This window comes from Notothenia rossii (genome assembly GCF_949606895.1).
Source record: "Notothenia rossii genome assembly, chromosome: 1".
Classification (NCBI taxonomy): Eukaryota; Metazoa; Chordata; class Actinopteri; order Perciformes; family Nototheniidae; genus Notothenia; species Notothenia rossii.
In genome coordinates this window covers 100,001-113,268 of record NC_136912.1, presented here as the reverse complement: position 1 = coordinate 113,268, position 13,268 = coordinate 100,001, and the positions used below count along the sequence as shown (strand labels likewise).

General features: G+C 49.1%; 1 protein-coding gene across 1 annotated transcript; it reads right to left on the bottom strand.

The window, feature by feature from the left end:
- Window positions 1-777: 777 nt before the first annotated feature.
- eif4a3 (eukaryotic translation initiation factor 4A3) lies at window positions 778-11,333 on the bottom strand. Its single transcript, XM_079687933.1, has 12 exons — window positions 11,037-11,333; window positions 6,356-6,428; window positions 6,175-6,241; window positions 6,036-6,098; window positions 5,822-5,954; window positions 4,530-4,610; window positions 4,253-4,394; window positions 4,026-4,164; window positions 2,315-2,430; window positions 2,095-2,202; window positions 1,088-1,215; window positions 778-938 (listed from the first exon to the last, which is right to left on the bottom strand). Exons 1-12 carry the CDS (start codon window positions 11,194-11,196, stop codon window positions 922-924), a joined length of 1,227 nt encoding a protein of 408 aa, XP_079544059.1. The 5' UTR covers window positions 11,197-11,333; the 3' UTR covers window positions 778-921.
- Window positions 11,334-13,268: the final 1,935 nt, after the last annotated feature.

Below are 13,268 nucleotides of genomic sequence, written 5' to 3'. Positions count from 1 at the left end.
AGACAGAGGACTAAAGATGTGTCCGGCCTGATGGACTCAGACGGTGTTCCTGACAGAGAGGAGACCAGTGAGACTGAGAGGGAATTATAACCTCATCTGCTTTATTAAGACGGCAGAACCAGAGAGAATGAATCCATAAACAGGGAGGAGGTCTCTCAGAGCGATGGCTACCGAGAGAAATGCTAAACACACCGCATGTAGTACGACACGGACCTCCGCTGTGGATTTTCAAAACACAATACAGTTAAACTATGGTGGCAGGCCCGAGTTTAACTCTCTGAGGTCTGAGCCCTTTGTTCACGTGTTAGGCTCGCCTGAACCTTGGTGACCATCGGGCTGGCCTGGGTGGTCTGCCCCAACAGCCTCTGATCAGCAACAGACTTCATGCAATGCTTCATTGGATGCATATATCATACTCTCTCACTCCTAACATCTACTTCCAGCATGGATAAATGTTCATAAAATACATCCAGTGTTTGTTCTATACGCTTCTTGAAATCTAAAAAACACATTGTTTTTCTAGAACAGATTACAAGTCGCCTGGAAATGTTACAAACAAGTGGCAACACGTGTGGCGCTGGGCTATATCATGCAATCGAAAGTGAAACCTAAGCTCAGTCCATTGCGGAGATATTCCTGCGAGAGTGCGGAAAACTTGAATAAAATCACTAGCCCCCCCCCCCCCCCCCCCGAAACCCTCGCTGTAGAACACCACAGAAGAACCTCTTCAAACCACCACAGAAGAAGAACCTCTTTAATAAACCAGGTGACGACAGCTGACGTGGAATCAAAACTTTATTTACAAAACAAGTTGCTTCACCTCGGCGGTCAAATAAAGACGATCTCTAAAACTAGTTAAAAAACAAAACAGGCAGGAAATAACAGGAAGTCAGGGGGCGGGGCTTCGGCGTCATCGTCCAATTAGATCAGGTCGGCCACTGCAGGGGGAAACACGTCATTAATCACTCAGTTTCCCCTTAAAGATTTACCTTAACAAAGGGACTATCACAGAGGAGATACTACAGCATGGCTCTGATTGGCCGAGGCGGGACATGTGACCTAAGCCTGGCACTGTGATTGGTCGTACCGTTCATGGGCATCTCGTCGATCTGCGTGCTGTAATACTGCTCGATGTCTCGCAGGATCCGGATGTCGTCGTTCTTCACGAAGTTGATGGCGACACCTTTTCGCCCGTAACGACCTGAACGACCGATCCTGGAGGAGGTCAGAGGTTGCGTTAGACGGGCCAATCACACATATTTTCTACTTTCTTGTTTATTTCAAGTCTTTTCATTTGTACAATGCCATGTGTTCCCAATTTGGGATCAATAAAGTACTTCTGTGACCTGTGGATCTACTTGGTGTGGAGGGATATGTGACTTGTGGGTCTACTTGGTGTGGAGGGCTATGTGACCTGTGGATCTTCTTGGTGTGGAGGGATATGTTACCTGTGGGTCTACTTGGTGTGGAGGGATATGTGACCTGTGGAACTACTTGGTGTGGAGGGATATGTGACCTGTAGATCTACTTAGTGTGGAGGGATATATGACCTGTGGATCTACTTGGTGTGGAGGGATATGTGACCTGTGGATCTACTTGGTGTGGAGGGATATGTGACCTGTGGGTCTACTTGGTGTGGAGGGATATGTGACCTGTGGATCTACTTAGTGTGGAGGGATATGTGACCTGTGGGTCTACTTGGTGTGGAGGGATATGTGACCTGTGGATCTACTTGGTGTGGAGGGATATGTGACCTGTGGGTCTACTTGGTGTGGAGGGATATGTGACCTGTGGATCTACTTAGTGTGGAGGGATATGTGACCTGTGGGTCTACTTGGTGTGGAGGGATATGTGACCTGTGGATCTACTTAGTGTGGAGGGATATGTGACCTGTGGGTCTACTTGGTGTGGAGGGATATGTGACCTGTGGATCTACTTGGTATGGAGGGATATATGACATGTTGATCTACTTGGTGTGGAGGGATATGTGACCAGTGGGTCTACTTAGTGTGGAGGGATATGTGACCTGTGGATCTTCTTGGTGTGGAGGGATATGTGACCTGCGGATCTACTTGGTGTGGAGGCATATGTTACCTGTGGATGTAGAGCTCTCTGTTGTTGGGCAGGTCGTAGTTGATGATGAGAGAAACCTGAGGAACGTCCAGACCTCGAGCCCAGACGTCTGTGGAGATCAGGACCCGACTGGGGGGGGGGGGGGGGGAAAGAAAGTTAATGTGTGTGTATGTGTGTGTGTGTGTGTGTGTGTGTGTGTGTGTGTGTGTGTGTGTGTGTGTGTGTGTGTGTGTGTGTGTACCTGGCTCCTGATCTGAACTCCTTCATGATGGACTCTCTTTCTTTCTGAGGCATGTCTCCATGCATCGAGGACACGGTGAAGTTCGCCTCCCTCATCTTCTCCGTCAGCCAATCAACCTGCAAACACACAGGACTCAGACTCCCAGAATGCCTTGCAGTACACACAGGACTCAGACTCCCAGAAGGCCTTGCAGTACACACAGGACTCAGACTCCCAGAAGGCCTTGCAGTACACACAGGACTCAGACTCCCAGAAGGCCTTGCAGTACACACAGGACTCAGACTCCCAGAAGGCCTTGCAGTACATAGGACTCAGACTCTCAGAATGCCTTGCAGTACACACAGGACTCAGACTCCCAGAAGGCCTTGCAGTACACACAGGACTCAGACTCCCAGTAGGCCTTGCAGTACACAGGACTCAGACTCCCAGAAGGCCTTGCGGTATACACACAGGCGTCAGCTGATGAGGTTATAGTGATGTATCTTGCTCTGCAGCGTGATCTCTCTCTCAGAGCTGAATCCATGAGATCTTCAGAAACTCAGAGCATCTCTTCTCCGTGTTTCCATCAGAGTGTCTGTGTCTCCCTGTGTCTCTGAGTCTCTCTCTCTGTGTGTCTCCGAGTCTCCCTGTGTCTCCCTGAGTCTCTGTGTGTGTCTCTGAGTCTCTCTGTGTGTGTCTCTGAGTCTCTCTGTGTGTGTCTCTGAGTCTCTGTGTCTCTCTCTCTGTGTGTCTCTCCGAGTCTCCCTGTGTCTCTCTGAGTCTCTCTGTGTGAGTCTGAGTCTTCCTGTGTCTCTCTCTCTCTGAGTCTTCCTGTGTCTCTCTCTCTCTCTGAGTCTCCCTGTGTCTCTCTCTCTGTGTCTCTCTGAGTCTCCCAGAGTCTCTCTGTGAGTCTGAGTCTCTGAGTCTCTCTGTGTGTCTCTGAGTCTCCCTGTCTCTCCCTCTGTGTCTCTGAGTCTCCCTGTCTCTCCCTCTCTGTGTCTCTGAGTCTCCCTGTCTCTCCCTCTGTGTGTCTGTGAGTCTCCCTGTCTCTCCCTCTGTGTGTCTCTGAGTCTCCCTGTCTCTCCCTCTTTGTGTCTCTGAGTCTCTCTCTGTGTGTCTCTGTGTCTCTCTCTCTGTGTGTCTGTGTCTCTGAGTCTCCCTGTGTCTCCCTCTCTGTGTCTCTCTGTGTGTCTCTGTGTCTCCCTGTTTCTCTCTCTCTGTGTCTCTGAGTCTCTCTCTCCGTGTCTCTCTATGTGTGTCCCTGTGTCTCTCTGTGTGTCTCTGAGTCTGTGTCTCTCTCTCCCTGTGTGTCTCTCTGTGTGTCTCTCTGTGTCTGTGTGTCTCTGTGTGTCCCTGCGTCTCTCTCTCCCTGTGTGTCTCTGAGTCTCTCTCTGTGTGTCTGTGTCTCTGTGTGTCCCTGCGTCTCTCTCTCTCCCTGTGTGTCTCTGAGTGTCTGAGTCTCTCTCTGTGTGTCTCTGTGTCTCCCTGCGTCTCTCTCTCCCTGTGTGTCTCTGAGTGTCTCTCTCTGTGTGTCTCTCTGAGTCTGTGTGTCTCTGAGTCTCTCTCTGTGTGTCTCTGTGTCTCCCTGCGTCTCTCTCTCCCTGTGTGTCTCTGAGTCTCTCTCTGTGTCTCCCTGCGTCTCTCTCTCCCTGTGTGTCTCTGAGTGTCTCTCTCCGTGTCTCTATTGATCCGGACGTTTCCCTCACACTGATCGTCATGGTAACGGGTCTACCTTTCTCTTGGTGTTGCAGAAGATGACAGCCTGAGTGATGGTCAGAGTGTCGTACAGGTCGCACAGCGTGTCAAACTTCCACTCCTCTCTCTCCACGGCCACGAAGAACTGCTTGATGCCCTCCAGAGTCAGCTCATCACTGGGGGAGAGAACACCAACCATCAGATCAGGTCTGAGATCACAGCAGCTCCATGTGGAACATCAGCAGACAGGGGGGGGGGGCTCACCGCTTCACCAGGATGCGGATGGGGTCGGTCATGAACTTGTTGGTCATCTCCAGGATCTCGTGGGGCAGCGTAGCGCTGATCAGACACACCTGGGTGGCGGGGGGCAGGTAGCGGTACACATCGTAGATCTGCTCCTTGAAGCCTGGACAGGAAGTGAGCGTTAGAGACCGGGAAGACCAGGAAGCGTTAGAGACCAACTTCCTGTCTCTAACGCGCGTTAGAGATAATAAAGTACTTATCTATATATCATCTAACGGGTTCCAGGTCTGAGTCTCACCTTTGTTCAGCATCTCGTCCGCCTCGTCCAGAACCAGCATCTTGATGGCTCTAGTCCTCAGGCTGCGGCGCCGGATCATGTCTGGGGAGAGAAGCGTTACTTCCTGTCTGAGGTTAAAGAGGGGGGGCGTTACTGCCTGTCTGATGTTAACGAGGGGGGCGTTACTGCCTGTCTGAGGTTAACGGGGGGGGCGTTACTGCCTGTCTGAGGTTAACGGGGTGTTACTTCCGGTCTGAGGTTAACGAGGGGGGCGTTACTTCCTGTCTGAGGTTAACGGGGGGGCGTTACTTCCTGTCTGAGGTTAACGAGGGGGGCGTTACTGTCTGTCTGAGGTTAACAAGGTGTTACTTCCGGTCTGAGGTTAACGAGGGGGGCGTTACTTCCTGTCTGAGGTTAACGAGGGGGCGTTACTGCCTGTCTGAGGTTAACGGGGGGCGTTACTGCCTGTCTGAGGTTAACAAGGTGTTACTTCCGGTCTGAGGTTAACGAGGGGGGCGTTACTTCCTGTCTGAGGTTAACGAGGGGGGCGTTACTTCCTGTCTGAGGTTAACGGGGGGGGGGCGTTACTGCCTGTCTGAGGTTAACGAGGGGGGCGTTACTGCCTGTCTGAGGTTAACGAGGTGTTACTTCCGGTCTGAGGTTAACGAGGTGTTACTTCCGGTCTGAGGTTAACGAGGGGGGCGTTACTTCCTGTCTGAGGTTAACGGGGGGCGTTACTGCCTGTCTGAGGTTAACGAGGGGGGCGTTACTGCCTGTCTGAGGTTAACGAGGGGGGCGTTACTTCCGGTCTGAGGTCAACGAGGTGTTATTTCCGGTCTGAGGTTAACGAGGGGGGCGTTACTTCCGGTCTGAGGTTAACAGGGGGCGTTACTTCCGGTCTGAGGTTAACGGGGGGCGTTACTTCCGGTCTGAGGTTAACGGGGGGCGTTACTTCCGGTCTGAGGTTAACGAGGGGGGCGTTACTTCCGGTCTGAGGTTAACGGGGGGCGTTACTTCCGGTCTGAGGTTAACGAGGGGGGCGTTACTTCCGGTCTGAGGTTAACGGGGGGCGTTACTTCCGGTCTGAGGTTAACGGGGGGCGTTACTTCCGGTCTGAGGTTAACGAGGGGGGCGTTACTGCCTGTCTGAGGTTAACAGGGGGCGTTACTTCCGGTCTGAGGTTAACGAGCGGGGCGTTTCTTCCCGTTTGAGCTTAATGAACGGTGTGTTACTTCCTGTCTTAGGTTAACAGTGGGACGTTACTTCCTGTCTGATGTTACTTCCTGTGTGAGCTTAACGAGCGGGGGTCTCACCGAACACGCGCCCTGGCGTCCCCGACACCACGTGCTGTCCGTAGTCCAGCTTGCGGATGTCTTCGCCCACGTTGGTTCCCCCGATGCAGGCGTGGCACTGCACATTCATGTAGTCTCCCAGAGCCAGCAGCACCTGAACACAACATAGAACAGCCAATCAGAGACCAGCTCTGGGCGACAGCAGGGGACTGGCTGGGGATGGGGGCGGAGCTACCTTCTGGATCTGCCCAGCCAGCTCTCGGGTGGGAGCCAGGATCAGAGCCTGCGTCTCCCTCACCTGCACACAGGAACTGGAGTTAGAACAGTTTAGGAGAGACGGACGGACAGTGAACGCACCGCGGCTGCTAGCTCACCTGGATGTCCAGACACTGCAGCACCGACACACAGAAGGTGGCAGTCTTTCCCGTTCCTGACTGGGACCTGAAGGCAGCACAGAGCAGCTGTTATCACAGAACAAACAGAGCAGGGGGGGGCACAAACACTGGGCTTATAAACCAAAACGTGTTTACATTCAATACAAAGTGTGTGTCTCACTGTGCAATGACGTCTCTCCCCTTGATGATCTGTTTGATCGCTCTCTGTTGGATCGCTGACGGTTTCTCAAAACCTGAAACAGAATATGTGTGTAAAGCAGCTGGTATCAATAACAACAACAACAACAGCGTGTTGTCTGTAACAGGTCAATCATATCAAGCACAGGTTATGTTATCGTGGGAAGAGACTCTTCTGAATACGTCTCTTCTACCCCGAATATTCATGTTTACAACGTTTACTTTATTACATTTTTATTTTAAAGGTCCCATGTCATGCTTTTCTGGTTCTGACCCGTCCCCTTGTGTGTTATGAAGGTTTCTCTGCATGTAACCGGTCTGCAGAGTCAAAACCCTCAGAGTACACCCTGTAGGAGTAAAACTCTAACACAGAGAAGACCTCCCCAAAACGCCTCGCTGGAGAAACGTCACTGTCCATTGATTCTTCCGGGTACCGCATGATGTCATGCATTACCCGGAACCAAATGGAACAATCCGTGGAGCCGTTACGTTAAGCCCCCGCTGATTGGTCCAAATTGACCAATCCACGGACTTCCTCACACACACACTCAGTGCAGGCAGCTCTGCTGACCTCTCCTCCCTGGCTGCAGGCTGATAACAGACAGTTGGGATCTCTCTGAAGTTCTCTCTACAGACCCGTTCTCTCTACAGACCCCTTCTCTCTGCAGACCCATTCTCTCTGCAGACCCATTCTCTCTGCAGACCCATTCTCTCTGCAGACCCATTCTCTCTACAGACCCATTCTCTCTACAGACCCATTCTCTCCGCAGACCCGTTCTCTCCACAGACCCATTCTCTCCGCAGACCCATTCTCTCTACAGACCCATTCTCTCTACAGACCCATTCTCTCCGCAGACCCGTTCTCTCTACAGACCCATTCTCTCCGCAGACCCGTTCTCTCTACAGACCCATTCTCTCTGCAGACCCATCCTCTCTGCAGACCCATTCTCTCTGCAGACCCATTCTCTCCGCAGACCCATTCTCTCTGCAGACCCATTCTCTCCGCAGACCCATTCTCTCCGCAGACCCATTCTCTCCGCAGACCCATTCTCTCCGCAGACCCATTCTCTCTACAGACCCATTCTCACAGCGTCTATCAACCTTTAAACCTTTTTCTTACTCAATATCAAGCCACACTTATTGTTTTTACTCCGGCTGTGACTTTGTGTGTGCTCAGGGTGAGTTTCGCTGTGTATCGCTAAACAAGGGAACCACACCTCCACGGAGCTCAGCGCGATTCACAACGTCCCGACCAATCAGAGTACACTGTGCTCACAGGGAGGGTGGGGGCTGGAGCTACTGGAGCTACAACGAGCCGTTAAAGGCAGAGAGTGAAATTCAGTGAATACACGTAGTTTACAGAGATGCTGTCTGAGAAACCGATGTGAGATTGGAACATTGAACAATATAAATCTATTCTAGTAGACCTCAACAATGGAACTATGATCAGTGGAAATGGCCATGAGACCTTTAAGGATGCAATGTTTGTGACTGTGACAGATCAATATCATCAGTTGAGACTGCTCTGTGCACACGTCTGCACTAGGGCTGTGCAATTAATCGTATTTTAATCTCGATTACGATTATGGCTTGCGACGATTATGAAAACGGCATAATTGACAAAATCGATTATTTTGCTGGGTGCGCTTTCGCCCCTCCCTAAAAGCCCACTCGGCCACGTGGGAGTGACATGTGTTGTGAGTGTTCAGCGCGAGCGAAGATGTCAGAACAAGAGCAGCAACTCGTTAAAAAGAAGGGTCGGGGGGAGATTCCCAGTCGATCGCGAGATGTGTCTAAAAATAGAACAACAATATTCAGTTTTATCGTTAATGTCCTGGAACATAATCTTCCTGTGCCAGAATAATGCACTTGAACGCATCAAAGCTCTGTGATTGGCCGGCGTGACCCCATGTGTCGGGGCGTGGCTGTTGAGCAGTGGGCAGTAGCTCGCTGACGTTGTCCGTGGCAACAGGAGTGCCAGTCCGCACACACACAAGACCGCAATGATGGCAGAAGTAAAAAAGCCCAAAACATATAATGTTCACTCCGAGTGGGAGGATGATTATTTTCTATCTATTCCAATTCAAAGTCCATCTGTCTCTCGTCTGCAGTGCGAGCGTGGCTTCATCGAAGAAGGGTCATTTAGGAGCTGCATTTCAAAACAGTGCACAAACGCTACGAGACGGCATTCCCTCCTGATTCTGCCCTCCGCTCCCAAAAGGGGAGGGGCCTGAGAGGACAGCTAAATGCACAGCAGTCCATTTCCACCAGGCCCAACAACAAGAGCAAGGCTGCTTCCAGAGCATCTCATCGTGTCATCTCAAGTTAGATACCGTTATTAATCAGCTGCACGTTTTAGTTTGAACTCATTCATTATAATTATTGAACAACATGGTATAAGAATGCAAACATTCAGATCTGTTCTGTTTAAATTGATTATAGTCTATGATCATTCAGGTTTAGAAACTAGTGCTGCTTGCATCCTATTTTAAAGGCATTTCTTTTTATACTCTAATAAAATGCAACAAAAAAAGGGTTTGATTTGTTTAATGTTGTTTTTTATTGCTCTTTGCAGCAGATTCCTGAGTAGCTTCAGATCTGAGTCGTCTTATTAGTGAGCCTCATTTATACTTTTGTAGCAACACTTTTTATATAATGTCAAAGAAAGGGTTCAGAGTCTTTGTGTCCTGTGTCATGTGAGGCAGCACTGCCACAAGCTCCTCTTCAGAGAGGGTCTTCAGTACAGGGGGCAATATGTTCCCCTGCCTGCGCTCATCTCCACAGGCTGGTGCTTCTTGCGAAACATCTTTAAGAGATAATAATAATAATAATAATAATAATAATAATAATAGATTTAATTTGTTGGCGCTTTTACAGGTGCTCAAAGACGCTTTACAGATAATAGAGAAGAGAAAAGAAAAGAGAAGAAAGGAACAACAAATAAATATAGAGTTAAAGTTAAAGTCAAATAATACAAAAACAATCACACATGAAAAGCCAGATTGAAGAGGTGAGTCTGTGTGAGTGTTTTGAAGGTGGTGAGGTCGGTGCAGTCTCTGATGGGTTGTGGGAGTGAGTTCCAGAGGGAGGGGGCAGCGACGGAGAAGGCTCTGTCCCCCCAGGTCCGGTGATTGGTGCGGGTGGATGACATGAGCATGACATGAGCAGCCCTACCAGCATGGTGTGACCATGGTGGCCAAAACATTTTGATTTGGTCTTAAATTGTAGTTCAACATTTATGTCCTGTTACTTCTGGACCATGACGGTGGGCCAGCCTTCAACGTTTAACTGAGTGGAATATGTTGAATATGTTGAATATGTTGAATATGTGGAATATGTTGAATATGTTGAATATGTTGAATATGTGGAATATGTTGAACCAACATGTTGGCTCTATGTTAAGGAGTGTCAGTAGGTTGTGACCGTGCACTGCAACATATTTGATTTCATTTATTTTGGTCTAATTTATTTTTATTTAACGTATTAATACATGTTTAGTATGGTTTTGGAAGTGCGCTCCAACATATTTGTTGATCTTGTTTATTGGTAAAACATTATTTGTTTTAAAGTTCAATAAATGGTCAATGAATAATCGTCAAAATAATCGTGATATCAATTATTGAGCCAAATAATCGTGATTATGATTTTTGCCATAATCACACAGCCCTCCACCTTTAAATATAATACCCTGTAGTTTATAACATAATACCCTGTAGTTTATAACATAATACCCTGTAGTTTATAATACGCTGTAGTTTATAATATAATACCCTGTAGTTTATAACATAATACCCTGTAGTTTATAACATAATACCCTGTAGTTTATAATACGCTGTAGTTTATAATATAATACCCTGTAGTTTATAATACCCTGTAGTTTATAACATAATACCCTGTAGTTTATAATACGCTGTAGTTTATAATATAATACCCTGTAGTTTATAATACCCTGTAGTTTATAATATAATACCCTGTAGTTTATAATACCCTGTAGTTTATAATACCCTGTAGTTTATAACATAATACCCTGTAGTTTATAACATAATACCCTGTAGTTTATAACATAATACCCTGTAGTTTATAATACCCTGTAGTTTATAACATAATACCCTGTAGTTTATAATACCCTGTAGTTTATAATATAGTACCCTGTAGTTTATAATACCCTGTAGTTTATAATACCCTGTAGTTTATAACATAATACCCTGTAGCAGAGATGGAGTACTCGAGTAACTGAGTCAATAGAAATACTCAGTGAGTAACAAGTACCTCTAACCTGGACTCGGTTACTTTACACCTCTGTTATCAATAGTTAATATTCTGACGATAACTTTACGGTTTGAAATGCTTTTCTGCTACTTTATCATTGTATATCCAGTTAATTTGTGTAGATAACCTGCATATTATTACCTCTATTAACTACATTTTAACCGCTGTGTTTACAGAGCTGATGCTAAAAGCTAATGCTAACGGCTGATGCTAACAGCGGGAACCCTTTAATAATAATAATAATAATAATGAATAACTACACCCCCTAAATCACTTTACAATGAACACAACTCATCTGCAGTGTAGTTAAGCGAACCCAAACCATCGTGTTTACTGTATGAAAAGCGGAGGAACACATGCTAAGCTAACAGTAGGCCCCTGATCCCCGGTGTTACCGTAGGCGTAGACCCCCCTCAGGAGGTCCTCCCGCAGCCCCATCGTGTCGAAGGTCGGCGTCACATCCACCTCCTCGCTGGTCTCAAACTCTACTTTCGTCATGTCCTCCTCCCTCATGAGCCTCTTCCTCCCTCCTGATGTTACAGCGGCGACAGCCATCGTGTTCTTTACTCGGGATTAAAGACAAATAAACAGAGCGCTGCTAAGCTAACGGCTAACTGAGAGAAAGACCGCTCACGTGTTGAGCTGGTGACGTAGTTCCGGATTTATTCTTCTACCGGTTTACAGCAGTGTGGCGTACGGCAATCCAAGTGGGACATTTGATACAGCGGCGTTTCGCAAATTAGAAAAAAAACCCGACCACATTAATATGAGAGAGATGAGTTATGGTTTTTACGACGTAAATCCTTTTAGTGGGTTAAGTATATTCTTAGAATAAGAGATACATGGATTAGCTTCTGTTAGTTATCACACTGGAATAATAACAAACTGTATACACAGTCATTTATGGCATTAATCATTCATATCAGATTCTGTTGAGACTCCTGGAAAAGGGAAATTACAATAAAGATTGTTATAAAAAAGAGTTGACTCAAGAACAACATTCAGTATTTTTAGAATTAGAGAGATGAAACCGTCTTTAATGTTCCCACATGCAGAGCCCACAGCACCGTGACATGTGACCTCTGCTCTCACCCAGAGCCCACAGCACCGTGACATGTGACCTATGCTCTAACCCAGAGCCCACAGCACCGTGACATGTGACCTCTGCTCTCACCCAGAGCCCACAGCACCGTGACATGTGACCTCTGCTCTGACCCAGAGCCCACAGCACCGTGACATGTGACCTCTGCTCTAACACAGAGCCCACAGCACCGTGACATGTGACCTCTGCTCTCACCCAGAGCCCACAGCACCGTGACATGTGACCTCTGCTCTAACACAGAGCCCACAGCACCGTGACATGTGACCTCTGCTCTAACCCAGAGCCCACAGCACCGTGACATGTGACCTCTGCTCTGACCCAGAGCCCACGGCACCGTGACATGTGACCTCTGCTCTGACCCAGAGCCCACGGCACCGTGACATGTGACCTCTGCTCTGACCCAGAGCCCACGGCACCGTGACATGTGACCTCTGCTCTGACCCAGAGCCCACAGCACCGTGACATGTGACCTCTGCTCTAACCCAGAGCCCACAGCACCGTGACATGTGACCTCTGCTCTAACCCAGAGCCCACAGCACCGTGACATGTGACCTCTGCTTTGACCCAGATCCCACAGCACCGTGACATGTGACCTCTGCTCTGACCCAGAGCCCACAGCACCGTGACATGTGACCTCTGCTCTGACCCAGAGCCCACAGCACCGTGACATGTGACCTCTGCTCTGACCCAGAGCCCACAGCACCGTGACATGTGACCTCTGCTCTGACCCAGAGCCCACAGCACCGTGACATGTGACCTCTGCTCTGACCCAGAGCCCACAGCACCGTGACATGTGACCTCTGCTCTGACCCAGAGCCCACAGCACCGTGACATGTGACCTCTGCTCTGACCCAGAGCCCACAGCACCGTGACATGTGACCTCTGCTCTGACCCAGAGCCCACAGCACCGTGACATGTGACCTCTGCTCTGACCCAGAGCCCACAGCACCGTGACATGTGACCTCTGCTCTGACCCAGAGCCCACAGCACCGTGACATGTGACCTCTGCTCTGACCCAGAGCCCACAGCACCGTGACATGGGACCTCTGCTCTGACCCAGAGCCCACAGCACCGTGACATGTGACCTATGCTCTAACCCAGAGCCCACAGCACCGTGACATGTGACCTCTGCTCTGACCCAGAGCCCACAGCACCGTGACATGTGACCTCTGCTCTAACCCAGAGCCCACAGCACCGTAACATGTGATCTCTGCTCTAACCCAGAGCCCACAGCACCGTGACATGTGACCTCTGCTCTGACCCAGAGCCCACAGCACCGTGACATGTGACCTCTGCTCTGACCCAGAGCCCACAGCACCGTGACATGTGACCTCTGCTCTAACCCAGAGCCCACAGCACCGTAACATGTGATCTCTGCTCTGACCCAGAGCCCACAGCACCGTGACATGTGACCTCTGCTCTCACCCAGAGCCCACAGCACCGTGACATGTGACCTCTGCTCTGACCCAGAGCCCACAGCACCGTGACATGTGACCTCTGCTCTGACCCAGAGCCCACAGCACCG

What these genes read in the sequence shown, in the direction of transcription:
- eif4a3 (XM_079687933.1), bottom strand. Translation starts at nt 11,196, where the DNA reads ATGGCTGTCGCCGCTGTAACATCAGGAGGGAGGAAGAGGCTCATGAGG. An exon ending in GAGGGGGGTCTACGCCTACG is followed by an intron (nt 6,429 to 11,036) that starts GTAACACCGGGG and finishes ATTCTGTTTCAG; the next exon opens with GTTTTGAGAAACCGTCAGCG. An exon ending in GGACGAGATGCTGAACAAAG is followed by an intron (nt 4,395 to 4,529) that starts GTGAGACTCAGA and finishes CTTCCTGTCCAG; the next exon opens with GCTTCAAGGAGCAGATCTAC.